General features: G+C 37.7%; 1 protein-coding gene across 3 annotated transcripts in view; it reads left to right on the forward strand.

The window, feature by feature from the left end:
• HAAO (3-hydroxyanthranilate 3,4-dioxygenase) overlaps nucleotides 1–26,294 on the forward strand; it is a 37,892-nt gene extending 11,598 nt beyond the window's left edge. The window contains exons 3-10 of one of the 3 annotated variants that reach the window (XM_082755913.1): nucleotides 2,331–2,414; nucleotides 4,030–4,136; nucleotides 7,011–7,100; nucleotides 7,876–7,919; nucleotides 19,143–19,288; nucleotides 20,399–20,467; nucleotides 21,650–21,732; nucleotides 23,160–26,289. In XM_082755913.1, the coding sequence (XP_082612039.1) occupies nucleotides 2,331–2,414; nucleotides 4,030–4,136; nucleotides 7,011–7,100; nucleotides 7,876–7,919; nucleotides 19,143–19,288; nucleotides 20,399–20,467; nucleotides 21,650–21,732; nucleotides 23,160–23,238 (702 nt within the window). In that variant the 3' untranslated portion in view covers nucleotides 23,239–26,289. Of the gene's footprint in view, nucleotides 1–2,330; nucleotides 2,415–4,029; nucleotides 4,137–7,010; nucleotides 7,101–7,875; nucleotides 7,920–19,142; nucleotides 19,289–20,398; nucleotides 20,468–21,649; nucleotides 21,733–23,159 lie in introns of all 3 variants that reach the window. The other 2 variants (XM_082755915.1, XM_082755914.1) reach the window with 2 other exon arrangements.
• Nucleotides 26,295–27,137: the final 843 nt, after the last annotated feature.

Genomic DNA, 27,137 nt, shown 5'->3' on the forward strand with positions numbered 1-27,137 from the left:
AGGCAGAGAAGGACCTGGGAGTGATGGTGGATAGTCGGCTGAACATGAGCCAGCAGTGTGCTCAGGTGGCCAAGAAGGCCAATGGCATCCTGGCTTGCGTAAGAAACAGGGTGACCAGCAGGGCTAGGGAGGTGATTGTCCCCCTGTACTCGGCTCTGGTGAGGCCACACCTCGAGTACTGTGTTCAGTTTTGGGCCCCTCGCTACAAGAAGGACATCGAGGTGCTTGAGCGGGTCCAGAGAAGGGCGACAAAGCTGGTGAGGGGCCTGGAGAACAAGTCCTACGAGGAGCAGCTGAGGGAGCTGGGCTTGTTCAGCCTGGAGAAAAGGAGGCTCAGGGGTGACCTTATTGCTCTTTACAGATACCTTAAAGGAGGCTGTAGCGAGGTGGGGGTTGGTCTGTTCTCCCACATGCCTGGTGACAGGACGAGGGGGAATGGGCTTAAGTTGCACCAGGGGAGTTTTAGGTTGGATGTTAGGAAGAACTTCTTTACCGAAAGGGTTGTTAGACATTGAAACAGGCTGCCCAGGGAAGTGGTGGAGTCACCATCCCTGGATGTCTTTAAAAGACGTTTAGATGTAGAGCTTAGGGATATGGTTCAGTGGGGACTGTTAGTGTTAGGTCAGAGGTTGGACTCGATGATCTTGAGGTCTCTTCCAACCTAGAAATTCTGTGATTCTGTGATATTACCAATGGCCTGTGTGAGAATCCATAAGAACCTTATATTCTTAGATAAGATAGGTCTTTTTTGAAATGGAGGAGAGAGCATTTCTCCACCCAAACGACTATGTTGTACAAGGAGCCTGACATGCTCTGTAATGAGGGCTAATATTGCATTTATACAGTCATTCAGTAACACACAAGAAAATGATATGAAAAGAACATGGGAAAATGGAGTGCAATGAGGATAAGTAACCTGGCAATGTGGCCATCTAGACAACAGTTTAATTTAGCCATGGTGATCTCCTTCGCACAAGGTGAGCTTTCCACTCATGTAAGAGCTCTCAGCATGAGGTTTTTTCCAGTGCATCTTCAGTTCTCTCTACTGTTTCATTCCCCTGGTAGAGTATTTATTCTTATGTTCATGAGTGTGTTCCTTGGATTTTGAAACATATATCAATCCATATATCAGGAACTGTTTCAGAAAAAAAAAAAAATTAAAAATTAATTAAATTAAAAATTTGATTAAGCTTTTCTAACGGAAAATGTTTGCTTCAGGGTTTCCATAATACTTGGGTGGTTTCTTTTTTCTCTTATTAATATTTCATGAGCACTTTATTTCCATTTTGTTAAAATTGTAGTGAATAGCTACAGATAAAATAATTTCCACTGTAGTTCTAACTTTGACTCAGATTTCAGGCAATTTTAACCTGAATTTCAGCAACTATATGTATTAGTCTGCTTGGTTTCTAGCTATGGAAGACAGAATATGAAAAGTATATAGAAATTGGGCAGAGAGGCAGAATGAGAAAGGTAAAGTTGACTTTTTGAAGTATTATTGCCCATCATTATACGGTACGAGTAAAAATGTGCCCATTATTCCAGGTCAACGACAGACCTGCTTACAGATCATAGCACAGCTCTTCTATGAAGCACGAGGCCAGGTCTGAACACCTCCGAGCCCTCACAAAGCTACTCTGAAAACAGAACCGTGGAAAGGTCACTGAAGGCAGAATTACAGGTTCAGTAGCCCTGCCCTTATGTAAGCTTAGAATATAATCCTTTTACACACACAGTAGGATGAGGAGCAGCTGTTGCAGGGCTTCAGAGTGACCACAGAAATAAAACAGAACAGCTTCTAAATGGGCAATTATTCCCACTTGAAAAAGCTCTGTTAAAATTAAATAAATAAATAAATAAATAAAAATGGGCTTGCATATCTGAAGCGTTTTTGGAAAGGGGGCATTTAATCTGACTGAATGGAACAGTGAAGACCCTGATACATCTGAGCTGAAAAACAATGGAAATGAAGCTTTATATGCAGTACAATTAACAGATGTCTCAACCATAAATTCCCGGCCCTACAAAGTGTAATCCCCAGGATTAAAGACAGTAGAGCAGGGTTCCAATATGTTTGTGGAAGAGCTCTTCAAGCAATTACACATCTCTTGCACAGCCTGTCATATGTATGCAGATAATGGAAATAATACATATTTCATAAAATTTTAAAAAGCAATGAAGGTTGGAAGTCTATTATGTATTGTTAGAAAAAAGCTGTAAGTATTTGCAAACAGATTGAATGTTTTTGTGCATATATTCTTTAAAAACGGAATATGAAGTACAGAATGTTTTGGAGCAGTTGACCTATTGTTATTTTCCCATTCCTTCAGCTCTTTTACCAAGTGAAAGGAGACATGTGTTTAAAGATAATTGAAAATGGGAAGCAAAAAGACATTTTCATCCGTGAAGGGGAGGTAAAACACCATTGTTTTTCTGTTATTGTTGTACGTATGTATGCTAAATTAATATTTTATGAAGTATATCAAAATTAATTTATCGCTGCTATGTAAGAAATGGCATCAGGATTAAAAAAACAAATAAGTGCTTGAATGCACTGTAACAAATTCCATGTAATTAACAGCAAATGACAATACTCTGTCCAACATTTCACAATTTCAGTAAGAGATAACAATCTGCGGGTACTTGGGATATCCATTCAGACAGCCAAGAAAATACTGAAAGGAGTTCTTACTCCCCTTCATGGCATAGAATCAGCCACGTGAATTCAAGTGAATCAGTCTTACTTACACACTGTCAGGTAAATACTGCCCACCCACCCAAACACCACATTAAATAAACTGCTTAGAATGTTAGAAGTTAAGAAATTCAGGTATTTTCAGCCTTCTTTAGTTGTCACAGCTAGCTTTCACAACCATCATAATACCAGAACAGTTTTTAAAGAGCAATTTATGGACAAAATGTATCCACCTTCATTCAGATGTTTTTCCATGTAGTAGCAGATTTACTAAAGCACAGATTTCAATGCTGTTAATGAGCTTGTGACTAGGTGTTTTACTTGCGGTTACTACAAGTTATTAGATGTGCCACTACTGCCGCTCATTATCATTGTCAAAAGCTTGAACTGCTCTCAGTCTTTGAGAGGATCAAATATTAGATCTAGTGGGGTCAGTCTTTAAAGGGAAGGACATGTATTAGACCCAACAGCTTAGTCACTAGAAGAAGCATTGTGACCTTTTCAATTAAGAAACAGATCTAAACTTTCAAACCTGTAGATGGGGACAGTCTGGTAATAGATTCTACACCTGAGATCTGGGCACATACCAGAGTATTAATGAAAAGGAACACACAATGTCCACAGAGGGAAGACCAGCACCAGTCCTACTAAGGCACTATCATTCGCTCTGTCCTGCAGACAGAGAAGTTGCAACGACACGCCCAAACTCAGCTATGAAATCTGTAACACTCAAAAACAGCACACGCTTACCACCCCCTTCCTACATAGTCAAATAGATGCTACAAGAAAATTTATTTTCAGGCTTCAGTAATAGGCTTCTCCCAACCAAATGTTGTCCATTCTCTGTCACAGTCCCTCGTATTTGTTAATTTTGGAGAATTCTCCTTATCACACAATCACAGGTCTCACTGTGTTGGAGGGACACACATGGATGATTACGTTAGAAATCTTCTTGAGCTGACAACGAACTCACTTTTTATTTCCATTTCTGCTACTGAGAAATTGCAGTAAATTTATACATGTAGATTCCAGATAGAGTAACTGGTTAGATTTTCATTTTATGTGTGTCTAGCAATGATGATCAATCTAGGAGGACTGCAATAAAGGCAATGCTGATCGCTGAATCAATGGTCATCATTCACTGAGAAAGCAAAATGCAGCATCTGCAGGCTGTTGGTACCAAACTGAATGCAGCTGCAAGGGAGCAGCACAGATCAACAAGGAGCAGGGGGAATGTGGGGACAGTGAACAGAGGACTGGGGACAGGAGAAGGATGATATGCAAAACAAAAACCCTCCTACCACTGATGCTTTCCCATTTCTTTGTCTGAACAGATGTTTCTCCTACCTGCTAGGATACCTCATTCTCCTCAGAGATACGCAGACACTGTGGGTCTTGTGATCGAGAGGGAAAGATTAAAGACAGAAATTGATGGGCTCAGGTGAAGTATAACTGTTGGCTATTCTGTTAGGATTCATAATATGAAATTAAATTTCTCATGTCAATACAATACTGTATTATACTTTTGCAGTAATTCAATAGATACACCCTGACAATTTTTTTTTTACTAGTTTTGTCCACACATGCATTTATCTATACACAAACAGAGATCTCATTTAGCATTTAGTTTAGGCTAGCAAGGAACACATTGAAATGTCTTCACAACAAGTCCTGTGGTTAGAGCTATCAACCTATAGATCACCTATGAATATCACCTTAAGTTTAAAAACTCAGAGTTTTGTAACAGCACAAATCAAAAGAGATTTTCATATCAGTTCTGGCAAGTAGAACATTAATTCCTTAGTAGGCACTGAAAACAAAAAGATAAAGAAGAGCTTTCCTGGCAAATGTGTGGGTAGCTAGAAACAAAAGACAATTTTCTTAACGCTATCCCCCCTACATTGTAAACACCTCTGTCTAGGTTTTATTGCCTTATGAGAACAATGTCTTCAAATAAATGAAAGATTTATTTTATATTCTAGTGGGAGCAAGACTGAGCCTTGTTCTGTAGCCTTGCAGAATTCATAAGTCTAAGAAGGCAAGTCACAGCAGTGATAGCCAAGTTAGAAAAGCTGGTTTGGTATTAACTGGATACAGCTGACCAAAGTGAGTTCACAGCTACTCACGTAGTTTATAAAGATTTAAAATTGCAGTAATATCTGTAATGTACTGTTTTTGTCCTTTTGTCTGTAGTTTTGATCGTTGCATGGGCCATATCAAATAAGGGGAATTTTGAATATATGAGCTAGAAATATATGTACACACACACACACACACTGTTCAAAGAATTCTAGAGAAAAAAATAGGAAATTAAGAGGAGGATAATTCAGAAAGTTACCTGAATGGATTTGAAGCTGAAGACAAATCCACTTAACTTGAAGCAGCGTTTATCTATGCACTTTTTTTTTATTATTAATTTTATTTTCATAGCAGGTCCATAAATCCTGAGCACTAGCATTATTAAAAAAGATATTTTGAGTTAGAAACAATTGGCTAGTGATTCAGAAAATGATGTTCACTTGTAATAAAAGAACATAAGTAGCTGTAGGTAACTTCAGATAAAATAACCTACCTTATACACAAAGCTTGTAGATGTCATGAGTTACAAAGATACTGAATGGCTTTACAAGGAACCCCAGGTAGATCTAGGGATTTGCACTTTGACATAGTCATGCTTTGGGTGAGAATTTAAACTAATCAGAAGCTACCATATGGTTTGCAGGTGGAAAAAATAATTGGATTAACAAAACACACTCTTAATTGAAAATATCTAATCAAGTACCTGAAAATAAATCACTTAGAGGTGTTTAGTGGCCAGGGTTTCACACTGACACAAACAAAGATGCCTGAAGTTTGGGAAGTGAACAATCATGTTGTACTTTTGAAGCAACACTGGCTCTATGCATGCTCATGGGAGATGGGATTTACAACCAGAACTTCTGTTCTTGTCAAGCTTCTCACTTCCACCCACCTGCAGCAAAGATTGCCTTGAAGTATGCAGACTCAAGGTCTAATGTTATATTACCATTACATTATTTACCATGCCTACAAGCTTCAGTCATAAATCAGAGCCACCAGCATGCTGATTATTGTGCAAGTGAAATAAAAAGAGCCTGCTTCAGTGTTTCAACCTAGGTAACAATTACATGCTTTGTATTATAATAAAAGTGCACTAGCAAAACTTAATCCTATGGCAAACTAAGCCAACTAAGTTTGATTTTAGTTTTTAGATTGTATTATTTCTTTAATGCCTAGCAAGGTGCATATTCCTTCCAAAGCCTTTTCCCAACAGAGACATTTGTAACATTTCCCTTCTATGTGGATTCTCAGGTAACCAACATTTGTGTTCATAGCACAGCTTTTCTTATGCTGTAGGCATTAATAACGTTACCCTCTTCCCAGTACCCTCTTTTTCCAAAACTGGAAGAAGTGCAGAGCTCTTAGAAAGTTTCTGGACAATACTAATATGGATATATAAGACATACATGAATACACAAATACACATACATGTGGAGTATAATTATATAAGCCTTGTTTACCCCTTTAAACCTGAATTCCAGTCATTTTAACCCAAAGGACACAGGTCCTATTTACAATCACTTGTCATTATGAGTGACTGTACTGGAATATCTCTCCATTGCCATGTAGTTGTTCTTTTTCAACCTGTAGGTAACTTATATTTTTGTCATCCCAGAGACAACAGCTACTTTGTCCTGTTGATCTCAGCACAATTTATTTATTCATTAAGACAAAATAATGCAAGTAAAACACAAAGTGACTTTGCAGATTGACAAGCTAAACAACACTTTCCAAATTTATGCAGCCAAATTTTTTCAAACAAATCCATAATCCGTCTTGTATTCTTATCTGCCCATGCATGAGCAATAAGCAAGAGGATTCTCTTAGAAATGAACATTTATCTAACAGCTGCCTGGAAGCAGTTACTACAAACTGTATTTGGGGACAGGTATTTTTGTAGAAACTATACCCAAAGTGGGGTTTATTGGTCCCAAAGAGTTATGGCACAAAACAATTTCTAGGATTAAATCTGGAAAGTTTGTGAAAGGAATTTGGTAACTTATGCAAAAGTTGATCAGCAGAACTACTAGGCCCTTGACAGAAATTTAAGCACCTCACCAGTCAGCTAATCAGGGAAAAATAAAGCTTCCCTAAATAACCACACTTCAGAATAAAGTACACCATGCTTGAGAATAATACATGCTTACACACATCAAGTAGATATTTTATCAAAAAGAATGCATGATCTGTTAGTTAATAATAAAAAAAAAAAAGAATAATGTTTTTACTTTGTCAGATACTATGTTGGAGAATCAACTAATGTCCTATTTGAAAAGTGGTTTCACTGTGAAGATCTCGGCACTCAACTTACACCAATAATTCAAGAGTAAGCCTTTTTCTGTGTAAATTTTAAAAGACATTTGAAATGATCTAATGGATCTTTATCAGCCTGTGACTTATATACTCCATTTTCTATTTATGCTGTGTTTTTCATAGTTTTGTTAAAAGTTAATTACTGCTCTGTAGATCTTTAATTGCATCTTGTATACCCTAAAATCATTAAATCAGTTTTTGTTTTTTTTTTTAAAAAAAAGGTGTCACCCACTGAAACTTGGAACATACTTTGTGAAGAAGTAAACATATATTTTTGCTAAATACAAGAACTGAATGAAAACTTAACACTAAATTGATGTTAACTAGGTAAAACTCTAAGCTGCCTTAGAGCTTTTCGCTCTTATTGCTTGCCCTAGTTTAAATACTGTTAATCCATATTATTCATCGATAATCAGGACTGTGGCAAATTTGTTAGATATTGTAAAAAGCAGCTGCTTTCCAGGAAATGTGTGAATGTCATCAATTAACTTATTGATTTGTGAAATGTTTGCTAAAGTTGAACTATGGTCCAAGTAAACTTGTACAAGCAGCAAGCAAGTGAAATCAAAATCAGTATAAACACCAGAATAGGAAATTTTTTCGTGGCATGAATTTTTGAGGATTTTCAGCCAAACTCTCTGTCAACAAAATAAGGGTAGCCCTGTTGAATACATTTGATAGTAGCTGAGGATCTAGCACAGCTATTCTTAACATTACTGCCTAATCTCTCTTAACCTACAAAACATGAACATAAAATTCTTACTGTTGCTTAATGTTTATTATTTCAGGTTCTTCAATTCAAGGCAATATAAAACTGGAAAACCAAATCCAGGTAATGTAATTTAATTTCAGAATTAGAACAATTATTATATCTGATTGAACAACAAGGATTCTGTCCACGTAAAATGACTAAGTTTCTGTTTTTCTTTCTTTGTGATTATGTAAATGAAAATTGTTTGGGGAAGTACTTCCTTTCATTATCCCAACCACAAATAAAATCCATATACATGATTACCAAAAAGAAAAAGCCAAAATCCTGTCTGTTCGTTTGAGGATGTCACAATGACCTATCAGTTAACTGTACAGTGTGAAACCTCAGTATCTGTATTTTTCTTGCATGCCATTCCAGTCTTATATTAAGAAAAAGTCATCTGACTGTGGAGAATGAGGTTTTAGTGAGTTGATCTATAGCTACTATAGTTGCTATATAGCTACTTGTTCTCCTTTACCTATAACTGTATAACTATTTACCTATGACTAACTCAGGAAACAAAGATGCCCATGGAAAGACACATGCTTTTAGTTCATGTAGTGTCTGATTCATTTAATATTTCATTTCCATGCTGTCATGACCTATTTTTATTTTGCATCTGTTTTTGAATAGCAACTGCAGCTTCCACACTGGAGAACACACTCCAGTCATAACTGCACTCTTGAGTTTGTTGGGCAGAGACCTAAAACGTGGATAGTGATGGGTAATAATCCTGACCACAATGAAAAATTCACAGAAGAGTCCTGTATATGGGATAGCAACCCTGCAAGTCCCTGCACTTAGGGAACAGTAAACCAGACAAAAACCTGCCTGAAAGACTGCAGCTGAAGCAGCTTTCAGCATTGTGTCCTTGACTAGGAAACATGCTTCTCCAAAAAGTCTCTGTGTTTCTTAAAAGAGAAAGTCTTATTGTCTCCATGATCTTACTTCTCTCTGTCTATATGCACCATGAAAATGCTTTGGGCTTTTCCAGTCTTCCAAAAGGCTATTATCACACCCGCCTGAATCATAGAACAGCTTTGGTTGGAAGGGACATTAAAGCCAACCCAGTTCCATCCCCCTGCCATGGGCAGGGACACCTCCCACCAGACCGGGCTGCCCAAAGCTCCATCTGGGCTGGCCTTGAGCACCTCCAGGGATGGGGCATCCACAGTTTCTTTGGGCAGTCTGTGCCAGTGCCTCACCACCCTCTAAGTGAAGAATTTCCTCCTAACATATAATCTGAATTTACTCTCTTTTAGTTTAAAGCCATTACTTCTCGTACTATCCTTATCTGTCTGAGTAAAAAGTTGCTCTCCATCTTTTTTATAAGTCCTCCTTAAGCACTGAAATACTGCAATGAGGTCTCCCTGGAGCCTTCTCCTCTTCAAGCTGAACAAGCTCTTTCAGTCTTTCTTCATAGGAGAGGTGCTCCAGCCCTCTGAACATCCTTTGTGGTCTCCTCTGGACTCTTTCTAACAGATCCACATCTTTCCTTGTGCTGGGGACCCCAGGGCTAGATGCAGCACTCCAAGTGGGGCCTCACAAGGGCAGAGCAGAGGGGGACAATCCCCTCCCTCGCCCTGCTGGCCACTCCTCAGTTGATGCAGCCCAGGATGCAGTTGGCCATCAGGGCTCCAATTGCTCACTTCTGGATCATGTGGAGCTTTTTGTCCACCAGATCCCCCAAGTCTTTCTCTGAATGAATTCGCCCAGTTTGTGCTCGTGTCTTGGATTGCCCCAAACCAGGTGCAGCACCTTCCACTTGACCTTGTTGAACTTCATTAGGTTCACATGGGCACACTTCGCAAGCTTGTCCAGGTAGTAGTGATCTTGGGTAATGCATTAAATTAGCACTTACAGATCTAGATGACACATATGACATGCCTTACTATTCCAAGAGGCAAATAATTCCCTTATATTTCTCTTCTCCCCCCCCCCCTTTTTTTTTTTTTTGAGGGGGGGATGGTGTGTTAGGGCAGCTACTATCTCTCATTGTCTTCACTATGTCTAGCACAGGAAGTATAATTTCAGATGAAGCCTCTAGATGCTGCTATAATAATAAAAAAAAATCCTCACACATAGTATCTTGTTCAATACGGTGATTTCCAGTAAGTGTGCCTCACTAGTATGAAGTAAGAGCTTATGACAGAAACCAATTATTAAATATCAAAGCAGAAAAAAAAATAGTAAAGATTTATATTGTCAATGTTTTTGCAGAAAATTAGAGCTAAAGAATAGACCTGACAGTCAATCGGAAGTTATTATATTCTGGTCTTTTTTTTTTTAAAAAACAAAGAACTCTGAGAATTTTTTATTGATAAATCCAATAAAGTCCTTTCCTTGTAAGTTATTCAAAAGCTGTGCAAAAGCCAAAAGCCATGAGACTTTAATTAAAGCTGAAAAAAAAGTTTTGTTTCTTTCAAGAGACAAAAAAAAAACAAAACAAACAAACAAAAAAAAACAGTAAAGCAATAAAGGTACCTGTCTTGCTCAGAGCTCAATACATCTTTTCCCCCTAAATAGTTTCTTCCCTTGGAGCAGCCTCCAAGTCAAGACAACAAATATTTGAAATGTTTGTGGCTTAACTATCGCTAAGCAAGTGTTGACTCAAAAAGCAAGTCAACGAACTTCAGTGTCAGGACTTCAGCCTACCAAACAGCTCAGGTTTTGCAATTTTCGATACTCATTGATAATAAGATGCTGAAAGTCTCAGTGGTGTCTTGTACATGACAAAAAGACCCCAGATCATCAGTTACAGAATTTTAAGGTAGCAGCTGTGAGACTTGTGAGAAACAAGCAAGCAAGCAGAAAAACTAAAAACTTTCTTTCTCAGTCATGCACTTTCTCTCCACTTGCTTGCTTCTCTTTCCCGCTAGCTTTCTTCTGTTCTCACTCTCTCCTTCCTCTCCCTTTCTCACATTCTCTCATTCTCTCTTGGCCTCCCTCTTTCTTGCATGCTCTTGCCCTCTTACTTTCTCACACACCCTCTCCTTGCCCTCCCTGTTCTCACTCTCTTGCTTTTGTTTGTTCTCTCCTGCTTGCTCTTTCTCTCTCCTGCATTCACTTTTGCTTGCATCCTCTTTCTCCTCCTTCCATGCACTTGCTCATTTTCTCACTTGCCTCCCTCTTTCCTCCTCTCTTCTCCTTTTCCCCATCTCTCTCAGCTTCCCTCTTTCTCCTCCTCCCCTCCTTCCCCCCTTCTCACACTCTCGCTTGCTTGCTTGCTCTCTCCCCCTTTAAGCATTCTCCCATTCCTTCTTTTCCTCTTTCTTCTTCTCTCTCTTCTTGTCTTGCACATCTCTCCTTCTCCCCCTCTCCCTCTTCCCCTCTCTTTTTCTTTTTTCCCAAAGAAGCAGAATTCAACAATCAGCATAACACTTGTTAACAAGCAACCACCAGTGTCTCATGATGTTTCACTCAAGACATGTTTTAACAAAATTTAAGTTGGTCTATGCAGAGAGCTGGATTCCAGCCTCTTTTAGTTTCTCTTCTGAAAATCCAGAATCCCTTTAGTTTTAAAGTGCCAGCTGAAGCACTCTCAGGTTCATCTCTACATAAATCTGAACTATTGCCTCCCCTTTTGTGAGAGAAAAGGATGAAAAACATCTTCAAATAAAACCTTGATTGCAGCTCACCCATACAGGAAAGCTATAAATGGAATCAATCAAGCTTCAATTGCCTTCTAAAAAATAACAAATAAAAAAAAAAGGGAGAACCACCAAAAAAAAAAGATCTAAGTCCAGACTTCTTGATTTATTTATGCTTTCTGTCTCGGCCAACACTAGGGCAAGTCCCATAAACCAGGGTACTCAGAATATACAAAGAGGCAGCAATAGCTATTAAAAAGACACATTTTTAGAAGAGTGATTCAAGTACATTCAAGTACAATCAATCAGAAACACACATTACATGCAGTCCTTATCTGAGGCACTTTCTGTGGAACTGTTTTTTACCAAATTATTAGCCTCCTTTGTATAGAGATAAGGCCTGAGAAAACATCTCCCTTCCTTTATCAGTAAGGATGAATGCATTTAGGACACAGGCTAAACATGGATCACTCGAGGTATGTTTGCCTGTTTGTTTTCCTTTACACAAAGTTTGACATCAGGAATGACAGTTATCAAAACAACTCTTGCCAGTTTTGGTTGAACCAGCGTGGAAGCAAGGCTCTCCTCTCACAGTTTCTATTTCATCGCAATTTCATAGTGAATATGAGGGACATTTAAATACAGTTCAGACAGACACAAACACTGGTTCTAAAAAACAGTAATGGCTGAACTTTGTTCACAAAAGTACTCAGAAGTTTAAAAGTTTACCTTGCTAGTACTCACTGAAATAATCCAAGCTTTTTACGTGAAATGTAATGGAAGAAGAGGGAAAGGAAGAAATTCTGTCTTCATTTACAAAATGGCAAATGTATGGTCATTGTTTTGAATTTAATATAACTATATAAATATTTATTTTTCTGTTGAAGGTACACTGAAATAATTCTAAAGATATGTTTTTTTTTGTTTGTTTGTTTGTTTTTCAATAAGAACAAACATTTTGGAAATAAGTTTCATTTGCTAGAAAACTTAGCTTAGAAAACTGAATATCTGATTCTCTTTCCGCTTATCTTTTAAGTACTTCCAACATATCTAGATTACTACTTGTCTTCTACAATATGTGACTTCTTTCTGCTTCAAATACTTGTATTAAAAGAACAAGCATATGAGCGTTTAGACATTAAGAAGTGTTTCTCTTGGGAATGTATTTTGCAAACAGCCAGCAGCAGATCTCCAGGACGGAATGGTATTCAAGCTGACAAAAATAGTCAATAATTTTGAACTGCCTAGACCCACCAAAATTGCACAAGAAACTGTAAGAAATTCCCAAGTCACGTTTATCTCTCTCCTGAAGCCCACCTGAACAGCAACAGCTACCTAAGTCGAAGAAGGGACTAGAATCATCTAATATACTCCTACAGTCCTATATAACCATGCAGCCTCTCACTGGCTTCATCCATTTCCTTTTCCTTCATATTTAACAACTCGTTATACCACACAGATATATATACACCCAGTGAGTATATAGCTAATACTGTAGATGAAAAGTTCAGACAAACCAGATAGGCCACAACTAACCTAAGTTATTAACTCTTAATAAAATACCTTTACAATGTCTTGAATACACTCGCTGCTATAATTTGTCATATCACAACTTCTGCTAAACTCTTCAATCCCAAACCTGATATCATCCAAAGGCCAGGCCTGCTGGCTGCATGTTCCCTGGAGCCAGGAGCACTCCAAGCAGTTCATTAGGGACCCAGAACCACTAATGACAGTAGTCATCAAACAACAACAACAACAAAATCTCTGAGAAGAAGAGTGCATCTCCTACAATAGTCTCAGCTGAGCCTCCTCAAAGGAAGGCAGAACATAAATTGTATTCTCTGAGATCTATCCCAATGCTTCACCGTGGGAAGCAAGCCACTGCTGACCTTTAAGTACATAATGTATATAATAAACCCACCATGGAAATTGAAAGAAACACCATATAAAATTGTTTTCCTTTCTGTTCAGACTCTAGTAAATATATAAATAATATTTTTAAACCTCAGAGCAGTTTCACAGCAGGTACATCTTCTCTAATAAGGTAGCTTCTTTTTATCTGCATGTTCTTAAGTGTCCCCCAGATGGTAACATCTGAATCAGAATACTCACTTATAGTGTCAGCCTGACATTTTCACTAGTGTTTCTAAGGATATTTAGTAATAATAACTCACATGTGCTGTAAAAAGCCTTATCTCACAAATGTATTGAAGTCTCACAGGCCTTCCTCTTCTATGGAGGGAGAAGTTACACACAAAGACAATTAATAAAATGCCCACAGTCATATAAAAGGCTGATTCAGAAACAAAAGGTAAGATTCCCGATTTTAGGATTGTACTTGGAACTCTAGCCAGTATATCTCAATACAGTTTAGCATTCTTAATTACAATGACCCAGCTAGATCATGACAAGCCTTTAAACAGAAATATGGCCTAAATCCTACATTTTTGTTGTTCTAATTTACTCCCTTCCTCCTGGCTGGTGATGTCTCCTTTTGAAGATACAATATTTCTTTATTACAAAAATATTTTTCAAAGCTTTACACATCAAACTCCTGTTTCAATTAGAAAAAAAAAAAAAAATGTTTAGTTTCTAACATAGATTTAATGACACAAGGAAAAATGTGCCCAGAAATAATTACATGGACGAGTCATATATTAGCAGTCGTGCCAACTCTCAGGGTACACTACAAAAACAAATACAGTTACACAGGGAAAGGTATGATTACACCATGTGAGTGCTGAATTTTCAGCTAAATTTTTTTGCATCTACACTCAGCAACAACAAAATGAACTAACTAACCTCCTATGTAATCAGTCATCATGAGTGCTTTCATTCTGGATTTTTATATGGAATGAGTTAACCATGTGGTTTTGTTGTTGTTGTTGTTTGGTTGGTTGGTTGGTTGGTTGGTTTGTTTGTTTGCTTTTAAACACAGGTGCCTAAAATTATGCCCCTCAGTCCACAGGTTCTAACTGATTTGACTTGCAGAGCTATTAAACTCCTACTAGTCTCATCAACTTGTCTGTTAGCGCTGAGAATGAAGCTGACTTTTCAAAGGAATTAGGTAGGCATGTTGGGAATAACATCCCAGTGTATAAATTATTGCCACCAATGGCAATTTAAGATTAAAATATGCAAAACTGTCATGTCAGAACTATTCATTTTAATATAGTATTATTTAAGAGATGGAAGGGATGCGTATAAAGTAGATAAAAATAAATTAATACACAGTTCTAAAATAACTCCTTATCCCTATCATGGGCCATTTTTATGCTTTTTAAAGGATAAGAACAAAACAAAGAGGATCTAAGTGTTCCTCTTTGGATAAGGATGCCTACCTCTTTTACAGAAGGAGACACTGTTTGTAAGGGAATTTCTTGTGTCCTTGCTCAGAGATGGGCCCACAGTGTGCAGAGATGGGTTGTTTCTAAGGCAGCACCGTCACTCAGGATGGAGGGCCTTTCTCAATTAGTAAGAACATACCAGGTAATTTAAAGAGTCAATGATTTTTCCATCTAGACTGTGCTGCCTAGAAGTGAAGAATGGCATGTCACTGAAAAAATACAGTTTTTCATAAAGCCAACGTAATCAGTTTCATAGTTGACACTATTTCAATGTATTTTATTTTATAGACTTTATTGCTTTTTTTCCTTTGCAACAAATCTTAAAAAACAAGGTTCACAAGAGAGCTATGATAAGGGCTTGGGGTTAGTAGAGTTTAAGAAACACTCTGGGAGAATGAGATGATGCTTGACAAGAAAGTTTAGGTATATCACTAGAGTAGGGGAAAGCTCCCAAGTAGCCCCAAGTAGTATGCAAGCCTGGGGTAAGCAAATGCACACACATCTACCCAGTAGCCAGTGGCAATCCTCTTTATTACTATCAGAAAAACAGTAATCCCAGCAAGTCCCCAGCTCTCCCTTAGACAGTCTCTGTCAAGGTTGTGCTCACAAACCCTGGGACCATACATGTTAGAAAGCTGAGACTGGAACAAGCCGTACGAGCACTGGCAGTTTTCTTGCATGCTCTCTGTCCTTTTCTTTTTCTCCCCACAACTTCATATTCTTGGTCTCAATAGAGTCTCTATTGTTTAACTGAAATCAACATCCAATGAAAACTGTAATTTTCTGTTTTTAAATATTTATAAATTCATTCCGTAAACATGATGTATTTTTCAGCTTAACATGATATCATCACATTCTAATTTAAAGCTGGAAAGAGCTATAAAAACCACAAAGAACGCATTGCTGGGGTATGAATATTTAATAGTAATGAACTCCAAAAATGGACTTAATTATTGAACTATTTAAATGGATCTCCTGAACAGTACAACATGTAGGAACATATTAGATTTGATATTCCACTTAGCGATACATCACTTGGAGATAAATACACAAGGCTTTCAGCTGACTAGCTTAGTAAAATGTAAGAAGATGTCAATTCTAGCATTTTTTTATTTCTAGCATATTTTATTTTTATATAAAAATACCCTTATTATCACTAAGGTCTCCTTGTTTCACAGTGTTAATATGAAGTAATCAATCCAGAAACACACCAACTCATGTCTCCTGCTACTGAAAGCCAATATACAGGCTAAGCAGAAATATATACAACAGTAACTAAATATAAGTCATTGGGCTGATAAGAAACACTCAGTTCCTTTGGAAGCACCAGGCTTCAATCCCGGTATATGTGAGATTGCAAAGTACTGGATCCTCCTCATTGCATTTTATTAGCTCAAGTTCACAGGAATCAGGGCACATGCAGCTTTCAGCTTCAAGGGATAATCTGCAGATGAGGACTTTACATGAGGACTCAGTCAAGCAGGCCATTAACAATGTCAGATGCGTCATGTCATATACTTCATCATCACAGTGCTCTCCTATTTTTTCTGCAATAACAGGCAAGAGAATCATCATAATGGCTTACACCAAACATTGACTTCATCCAGATTCTGTTTTCAGAAGTCATTGTCCTACTACTGGCCAAGTATTGTTAACACATCTGAATTTTTGAGGAATAAGCTCAAACACCATCACAAACTAGGGCCCACTGACAAGAAAATGTCAGCAGACTGACTGAAAGTTCTTCAGGGCTTCACTTGAAATGAAGCTCTACTTCCAATGTGTGGACTCTTAAAAAAAAAAAAAATGCAGGTTGTGTTTACACTCTGCCTTGACCCTAAGTATGAGTAGATTGCTTTCCTATAGCCCTGTGTAATCCCTGTGACATCCTGTAGATCAAGAGTTGATCACTAGAAAGAGGAAAACTAGCAAAATCATGCTTACTATGAATAAGTGACAGAAGTTAAGATACCAACTAAGAAATTGATAATTAATTTTCGTTGTTAGATTTGTGTTGCTTCTTGCTCAGAACAAAATCAGCTTTATTTATTTTTTTTTTACCCCAAATTCCTTATAAATCATTGGAAGCATTTATAGTTCTACTTGCAGAAAACTTCACAGCGCCTGTCCTAGAGACTCGGTTTGTTGCTTTCTACTCTCCAGCATGTGAAGCCAGAACTGATGTTGGCCTGATGCTGGAATTCTTGAACAAGGTGTAACCCCATGAGCTGAGCAGGATTGTCACGGCATCTTGGTGTGTGTGTATACATCTCTCCCTACACACACACATATATATATATATACACAGAGAGAGAGAGATGTAGGGAGATAGAGATATATATGTAGGGAGAGATGTAGATATAGGTAAATATAGCATGTGATAGAGTAAGAGATGAAAAACGTCTATACATACATATATACACAAACATGTATATGTATTACAAAATACTATTATTTTTTTTTACTACCAATGTATATATACACTACCAATTTACTACCAATGTATATAATAATATATATATATTTTTTTACTACCAATGTCTTTCTTGTATTACAAAAGGCTTTTCTAATTTCAAGTGACTTGTTTTAGTCTGATAACAGAAAAATCTCTGCTATCTTCATATTACTTTAGAAAGTGAAGATTGCTACTATTACTGAAATATTTTAAAAGCTATTGGAATCCTAATTGCTCTGAGTAACTTTTGATAAAATATCCTGATTTTTTTCTTCTGTGTGATTATGAATCATCATGACATTTTAGATATTTATTTTGTATCTCTCCCTAACCAAAAAAAAAATAAAAATTGCAATGGCTATAGTTGGATGTATCTATAATTTAAGGACAAAGTCTACAAGTGTTTATAAATACCTCCAAAGCAAGTTCAAAGAACCTGTGAAACTGAGAAATAAAATCAGAAATATTGCAGTGTGAAAAAAAAATCACCAAGCAATGACCCTAATGCTGCTTTGTAGTGTCATAAAACAATAAAACGGTGTTTAGACTAGCTTCTGTTAATGTTTCCAGGCCCAGATTAGAATAAATCTAATGTAAAGTTTCTTTCTTTCTTTCTTTTTTAAAGAAAGAAAGAAAAAATAAATTATATTTAGAATAGAATTTACTCTTAAAGAGAATTTATTCTAATGACAAAACCTGTTTCCACAACAAGAGTTCATCTCATCCAGATTTTCTGAAGATAAATGTGGATATTTGGTACATACTATGATCCATCAAATAGCAACAGCTTATGCAGGATACTGCCATGCCCTGGATGCACTGACCACCTTCTCACACTGTTCAAAACCTGCATTTGAAATGGCCTTCTATGAAAAACTGCAGTAATGCTTTCAGAACACTGCAGAGCTATGAAATGTGGCTTTAGAAAAGAACCAGAGGAATTCTGCCTAAGGAGTACCCTAATACTTGATAAAACCTACTCTTCCTTGGGTTGTAACTAGAATTTGGCTGTGAGTTTATTAGTCTAGTTTATTATGTGAGTTTATGTCTGCCTTTGGGAGACAGACATATGGTGAGTTTTTCCTGCATCTAGTTGGCATACTGACATGAAATTGTTCTAGAGGCATTCCCCCGTGGCTTCTCAGAACCAGCTACCTAGGATCCCCAAGATGATTACCCTGTCTCTGAACTTCACTGCTAGACAAAATTAACTTTAGTCATTTACCAACTCACAGCAACACGGAGCACAAGCCTTGAATTTTACTAGCTACAGTGAAACTGCATTCAGTCCTCCAGCTATTTTAAAGTAAATCAGTTATGAAGGAGAATGACTGGAAATTAAATCCAACTACAAATCCAGGAGCACCACAAGAAAAGCCTTTATATTCTATTTAAAGTTGTGATAACCAGGTTGCTTCATTGTGGCCAGTGTTTTTAGCACATAGGGGAGAAGAAGCACAAAGGCCAATACTGACTATGTAAAAGAGAGGAAGGTGGTTCAGGGGGTCTCATTCTCATTCTGTGGGGATGTGCCAGGGGTTGCTCAGAAAAGGCTCAGGAACAATACATCAGTTTTTACAAAGGCACAGGCTGGTCTGAAAGAGAGCAAAGAGCATGTCCAGAAGGACTATCTAGTCTGTCACATACTGTTTGAATGTGTTTTTAAGAAGCCTGGATGCACAATTCTGACAACAGCTTCAGGGAAGCAACTTCACCAAGACATGCAAGTAAGATGCGTCTTAACCTCAAGTGCTACATCGTGATAACTGTAATAGCAAACGGTGCTATATGGTCATTGACTTTTACCTAGGTAATGCCTGTGAATTGAACTCTTCAAGCCGTAAGCAACTGTAAAAAGTTTGCAAAGCTCAAGGGAAATGCCACTGATAGTCCTCTGCTGCATTTACAGATGAACTCCTGAAAGAAACGCCTTTCCCACTGAATTCCACTTGTGTTATGGAGCCATTTTCCTTCCAAGGCTGGTTGAAAGATCATCGCAGAGAAATAAAACAGAAGCAATCTTTGAGTATCTTTGGAGATAACTTCGAAACAGAGGTAGGTGGTTTAATTTCTATGAAAGAGATTTTTAAAGATACATATAATAGGTGTCTCATATTCGGAGTGAACGAATCCAGGCCTTGCAACCCTATCTGCTGAGAAAATCATGCACCCTTAAAAAAGTAATTCAGTCGTAGCCTGCCCTGCCCCTTGGAAATGCCCACCTTTGGCCACTGATCCAACGCACCTAGGGCAGGGGACTCCTGTCTCAGATACTTCTATTTGCAGAATCAACCTGAACCTTATTTCCACTCACTTCCTTTAAGATTAAAACAGCTCCCCCGCCCCCTTATTTCCCACATCAGAAATACCAGCAAGATGCTATCACTGCTCACAAGTGCGTTCAGCTTCCATATATGTTTGTACAGCACTCTTGGTGCCAAATCTAATTCAAATGTGTAAATACACTTTTTTTTTTCCTTCTTAATCCACATAAAATGGAAACAAAGACCTGGACAGCCCCAGAGAGCCTGGGCCATGCTAGAGCACTGCACTTCTCAGCCTTGTCAAACACAGTCCAGCTTGAGTGTAAATGAAGCTGTTACCATGTGATGTCTGTGCTGCATGTGCGATGGTTTACAAAACATATTTTCTCCCTGGGTTACTTGGAGTCATATTCTGAAGAATCCAATACGTTTGACAGCAGAGTAACAGAGAGCGTGGGACTGTCAGGAAGAACACAAAAAGGGCAGATAATTAGAAAAATAAGGTCTGGTCTACAGCCTTTTTAATGTTAATGGAAGTATCTTTTTGACTTCAACATACTCTTGACAGGGGCCCGAGTTCATGAGGAGGAAGCGCCTGTTCCAAGAACAGAAGCAGGAAGGATATAGATGCAAAGCAGAGAGTGGGAGGAGGCAGAAGGAGTAGATAAGTGAGGATGCAGAAGAGCATAAGGAGTGGCAGGTGTGATCAGTTCTCTTTTTATCAGTAGGAATCAATATGAGAATACCAAACGTAATGTGAATTTTAATGTCTGTAAAAATAATGTCATCCTCTATGAACATTTTTCTTTAAAAATAGAATGTTTAAATGCTGTAGAAAGATGAATGTGTACACTTCAGTCACTGGGATGAATCCATTACTTTTCTTTCCTTTTTTTTCTAGGTTATAGCTTATGGACCAGGAACAACTGAAAAAAGTAAAAGTAATTCAGATATCTGGATATGGCAGCTGGTAGGTGACAATTCACACATCCATGAATTCACATTTCAGAGCAAACTGCACAGTTGTAAAGCCTCTTACTACCAACAACAAAAATTAATGATTACCTTCCTTCTCACAGAAGCCATTGACAGGAATCGTCGTTTGGCTTTAAACTATCATGAAAAAAAAAAAAAACCTGTAAACAACTGCCACCATAAAAATAATCCCTCTTTTCCCTCATCTTGTATGTTGAGAACAGAACTACTGCCATCCTCTATCAGTTCTAGATGGGGATTTTGATTCCTGCTAGGGAGTACCTTGCAAATACATCAGAATGCCTCTGGGTGATAAAAACCATCGCCTATTAGTTCTTGCTTTGAAGTTTTTGTCCTCATACTGAACTCCAGCTGGAATTAGGTAGACAAAGCTAATAAAAATCCAGAAACATTTTTATGCTAAATCACAGCAGTAGTTGATCCAGATGCCCATCTTTCTCCTGGCTTCAAAGAAACTCTTGCAGCCCAAGGGAAAAACAGCAGAGAAAAGCTGGTTTCCCTTTACACAAGGGAAACTAGCTCGTAAGGCAGGTATTTCTATCAGTTCCTGTTCTGTTGAAATTCACAGGGACTATCAAATACTAATTAAAGACATAATATTCTTGAAAGACACTTGTTTACACTGCAGCTCACTGCAGCCTGTGCAATCAAGACCTTGCTGCTGGCAGGAATCTGGTTCCTCTGCTTGACAAGATAATGATGAGTCTGTTCCAGTGTAGACAGATGCCTATTAGTGATTTCTGTCAGCTCCCTGCTGACTTGTGAACTTCTTTTCAAGACTTAGAAAGGTATTAGGAATCAGGAAAGTAGAAGAGGAGCTTGAAGTACTCCAGCAGGTTATCCCGGTGAGTTTCCAGATAGTTGTACCAACTTGCAGGCTGCTCGGTTAGATTGGTAGCAGCACATCCTTAAGGCATCAGGCAATAGGTTGCTGCTTTATGATGAGGAACAACAAACCATGAAGCATGTTTTTATTGATGCTAATAGCGTCAGATGGGGAAGATCAGCTGAATATTTAGCTAGGCCTTGTAAAACAGTGTTTTGTTTGAAGTGCTCTTTCAGTAGGAAAGATTTCCATACTTACCTGCAGCATTTTCTTTCTGCTGGTGATAAGCCATGGAAAACTAAAAGCTGTCCGTCTCTTCTTTCCCTTCAGGAGGGTGCATCTACAGTTACTATGGATGGTAAAACCCTGACTCTAACTGCTGGTGACAGCCTACTTGTCCGTGCCCAATCTTTGTGAGTAGAGATGAGCGATTCAACAGCATGATTTCCCAGACTCCAACAATATAAATTCTGTCTATTTGGTCCATATCAAGTTGGGCATCAGCTGGTGCAGAAACATAGCCTTTGTGATTGCAGGATTTGCAATATTACTCCTTAGGGCAGAAGTGTCTTTTGGAGGAAACAAAGCCAGGCATTCGTTCCAGCTCACCTTGTACGATTAAGCTGTGGAAAATAAAAGATAAACACCAAGAAAAGTCAGCACACAAAAGACCATGCATAAAGGTAGATGGCAAGAATACTGATACTAAATGGCAACAGCAAATCCTCTAAACTTCAGATAAGTCTTAATCAACATCAATACAGTGAGATTTGGGTGCCAGACCAAGAGCACAGTTCTCTTCCTGGAGTAGGATGCATAAGGCTTTTTCACAATCATGGTACACATAATATTTGTAAAAAGAAAAACTGGTGAAAATAGTTTCCAGAAGGAATGGAAAGGGGAAGTATTTGCCAACTCTTGTGAAAAGTGGCATAGGTCAATAAAGTACCCATCGTGAAGGATTACATACACCCACTGGTAATACAATGCAGCAAACTATAGGCAGATGATTACAAATGACCTTCTTTCCTACAGAGAAAAAACAAACAAACAAACAAAAAAAAAAAAAAACAAAGCAAACAAAGTAATAAGTAGTAATGATGATGTTTGCTAATCACTAACTAACACCAGAAGCTGTTACTGAAAGACCTGAAACTGCCCAGCTGCACAGAACCGTTCTCTGCACCTGTGATTTCAACAAGTACCTCCTCCCCTCCTCCCTCCACCATTGTATCCACCGCTTCTATGAAATCACTTCTCTTAAATTAATTCCCAGTCCTGCAGTCAATCAATGAGACTGTTTACAAAATCCTGGCATGATGCATGTGTAGAGATCTGCCAGCACAGATCATATTGGATTAAGGCATTTATCAGACTTGTACAGCAGGCACATATTATTGTACGTTTCACTGCTGTACACTGATACTGATCTCTGGTCATCTCTGAAACTGGCATAAACACCTAATACAAAGGTGATGACCACAAAGCAAAAATACTCCTGAATTCTTAGATGCTTATATTGTTAAAATAATATCTGTGTTTAAATCCTTACGTCACTGAGATCAGAATTTCCCCTTGCTACATCCATAAGAAGAGAGATGTTCTTCCCCGTTGTGTCATGATGTTTGGCTTATATGGATGATTACAAAGAGCTGTTCTGAAAAATATAGCAAGATATGCCAATATAGAAATAGAACAAATGTAGTCAGAAGAGAACCTGTTTGCAATTCCTCTATTTTTCAGCAGCATCAAGGTATTTAGTTATTCGGTTTGGTAGTTGGTTTGTCCTCCCCACCTCCCCTATGTGGGTATTCAATCATCTCTCTTTCTATTTTTCCAGGTACTTCTGGAAAAGAGAAGAAGAATGTGTTGCTCTTTACATTGCTCAGGATCCAAAACACAAGCAGCCTTATACCTAGTTTCCGTATCAGTTGACATTGATAAGAAAAATTTTAACCTACTTATGTCATCTTAATAAATTTATAGTCAGAACTCCTGTAAATCTGAATAGTCTAACATAATAATTACACTGGAATCAAGTGCTATGCCCCATTATAACTTTTTTTTTTCCCCAAGTAGTTAATGTTTCAGCAAAATCTACAACCTGTAATTTTGTTAAAAACAAGACTTTATTACATGAAAGCAAATGAAAACAGATCCATGAAGTAGGATTAGCTACATAGTAATATAAATGATAATATCTGGAATAAATTGTAAGCTTTTCAAGTGCAAGTGTCCTCTGTGAGGTAAAGAGAGGGAGATAGGACAGATATTGTTTTGCCTATTTACTTACATTCTTCATTTCTTTGCCTCAGTTTTGCCATTAATGATAAATTGGGTATGTGAGTTATCAAGCCCACAGCACACGAATTTTTATTTGCAATACTTTACAGATGTTCTGAGATCTTTGAATAAAAAGCCCTTTAAAAAAAAAAAAAAAAAAAAAAAAAAAAAAAGGGAGGGGGAGGGAAATTACAAACTTCTTCTGCTCCACTACTTGAGGATCTCAAGTAGATCACAAGGACTTTCTCCTTGTGAAAAGTGGAAAGTGTGTTAGTAAAAGGGGAAGCAGTAGCAGCAGTAACATCACACATTACTTAGATCATCACTGTACTTGCTTCACGTAACTTGTTAGCAGGTTATCAAATCTTGGTACTGCATTACCAATCACAGCTGATAGTAACATGCCGGACATACCATGTGGGATGCTGCCTATGCACCACACTATCATCATGGCATCTCAGTCCTGGATTTCCAGCTGTAGAAGTCTTTATTTAAAATAGCCTAAAACATGTGGGTTTTGTTTGTTTTTAAAAAACATGTTGCACTTTACATTATTAAACATTTAACTAATCTGTTTTCTGATGTTGAGCTTTGTCAATTACATGCTTGAAAAAGCAGGAAGTTACCATTTCTTGATTTTTGTAATAACTAATGAAAGTTCAGAAAATATTTATTTAATATATCTATCACCTACAAAGCTCAGTAAACTGAAATGCTGTATGTGTTTTATGCAAGTGTTAGTATTTTTGGTGAGAAAAACTGAGATATGTTGGCCTTAATTTATAATATATTTAGGTTCACTAGCTTTTCTAGTAAAGCATACAGCAGAATTTTGCTACGTTCTCCTAATAACAGAGGATCTAATTTGAGAACCTGAGCCCTGTCCTTAAGGCTATTATGGATGTTACCTACAACAGACAAGTGTCTCTTGAATGAGGGAGTAATTTATCTGATTACCTTTGGTATTGATAGGCCTGTCTGCCTGCAGGATTGCCTGCTCCCCAAGTGAACATCTACAGCAGAAGAATCTAGGGTATCAGAGTGTTGTATTTTCAGTTTACCAGTTTGGAGGTAACTACTGCAGTGCTAGTTCTGGGTTTACTTCATATCACATAAATGTTTGTATTTCACACAACGGTAATTTGATAAAATACAGTAGCATGTAGGACGATCTGCAGCAGCTCTTCACAAATTCAGAGACACTGTGAGCCATGGAAATTTCAGAATGCACATTTAAGCACCTCTAGATTACAGATAACTTTTCACCTTTAAAGACTTCAGGGTTTAGAATTAAGGCTCCACTCAAACATATTCTTCTCTTTCTAAATAAGTTGCACCTGCTGCTTGATTTAGGCACCCATTTTCAATCTGAATCATACAGATACTGTGTCACCTCACATTTAATAAACTTCTCTGTTATTGCATTTTGGTAGGCTTATGTTGACCTTATTAGTGCATGTTTACCTTGACAGTCCATCTATTGCCCGTGGTTTCTCCAAGACTCAAAAGTAATGCCTTTATACAAATATTCATTCTAAACAATATTACAATAAAACCTACACAGATGAGAGAAGACATACCTGCACTACTTCCTTCAACACACTCAAAACTGCCTAGAATCACAAGCCAGAGCTGACCTGAAAGCTTAGAAGCACACACAAAGGAGTCTGAAGCTACCTACAAGCATCCATAGTTACCCAAGCCTCTGTTTCACCTAGACTGGAAGTCATCAGGAGTTCCCCCCCTCACTTAAAATGGGAAAGGGCAAATGGCCCAATACTACCAGTTGTGGGGCAGAGAGACTGTGACTGTTCAGTGCCTTTAAAATGTTCAAACCGAGTGAGAAAACTGGTAAATTTTGTAAAACCAAAGATGAAACACATTCTTTTAGCTACAGATATATTGTATTTTCTATTATTACAGCATTTAAATGCATATGAGTGATATAAACATTATGCCAGCATTTCAAATTGGGCAAGAGACCTCACCTTAGAGTCAGTTATAAATTAGCAACGTAGATCAAAAATACAGTAATTAGTGCCTCCAATTGCCAACTAAACTAGATAGGTCTGACCTCACAGTGTACTTTTATTCTTATTTTGAGCTAAGCTGAATTTTAAAAATAATTGAAAAAAGTTTTGATACTGTCTCCATATATTCTTCCTTATTAAGTGTTGAACTGTTGCACAATAACAAAAAACGTTGATTAGCATGGTCACATTATGTATCAACACCAGTAAAATCCAACACAACTTTATGCAAAACACAGGTAAACAGTGACCCTCACATATCATGCTGTAACATATCACAGAAATCAACAGCAGAGCTCAAGACTGTCCCATTGTTTTTAAAATTAGCAGAACAGTTAAGGCACAATAATGATCAGATGCCAACTACATTTCATGTTGCAATGAATAAATTGACAGCTTGCACAAGTCAAGTGATGAACTCTCCTTCCTCCACGCTTGCTTTATTTTTAGATCCTGCTTGTTCCATTGAAGTAACAAACTACCAGAGGCAGAAAACCAGACTAGATAGATCAGTTAACTGATCATGTGTGTTGTAGTAAACTTTTTCCTCAAAGCCACACAACATTTATTCATGCTTGTAAACCGATCTTCTCTAATTTTATGAAGATAATACTTTCATTCTGGTGTTAAAAGCATTCATGGTACTCTGATTTCAGATCTCGAACCACATTTATATTATAGAACAGATGCACATAAAACAACACACCCACCATCATCGCATATAAGTAAAGGAAGAAAAAAAGCTTTTCGTTGTTGTTTGTTTTACAAATTCCTACAAAAACAGTGTTTACGATGCAGATTTCAGTGAGTTGGGGATTCTTTTTATTTTTATTTTATTTTCAGTAAATGATTCAGAGTGCACTTTAATGAACACGTAAGTCTAATAAAGGTCATCACCTCCTGGTCTGTTTCTGATTGAAGACACACATGGTTGTAGACCTATTCTTCAGCATCGAACTATGCAGAATAACAGCTGGTTGGACCCCAATTAGAACAGTTGATTTTAAAGTAATAATGAAGAAGACAAAGTTAATATACAGTCTGCAGCTCAGAGTAAATATCTCAACCCACAAGTGCCAGCACTATCTGACACAAAACGATCTTATGGTGGATACAGCCAGTGATATCAGTGATTGTCCAGAAACTGTGGAAGTGCATAAGAACTCTCCCTTTTACCATTACTGAAATTTTTATTAATGCTTGAAAGCTAGGGGGAAAACATACATCAAATCAACATACATGTATACCCAACAGTTCCTGTTAAGCACCTTAGCAGAAATAAACCCTGCTGTTAGGTAAATCAACCCCAAATGCATGCATTAGATTCACTTCTGCAGACAGCTCTCCTGTTCGGAGATCTGTGAATTGCATACAACTCCTTCCAAATTGATGTTACTTTAGGTTAAATATACCCAGATCTTTGCCCAGGTAATTCAATTAAGTTACATCAGAACCACGTGCTCAAAGATTTTAAAGTGCTCACCACTTTATATTTTTGAAGAGCT

This window comes from Aythya marila (genome assembly GCF_965140915.1).
Source record: "Aythya marila genome assembly, chromosome: 3".
NCBI classification, from domain to species: Eukaryota; Metazoa; Chordata; class Aves; order Anseriformes; family Anatidae; genus Aythya; species Aythya marila.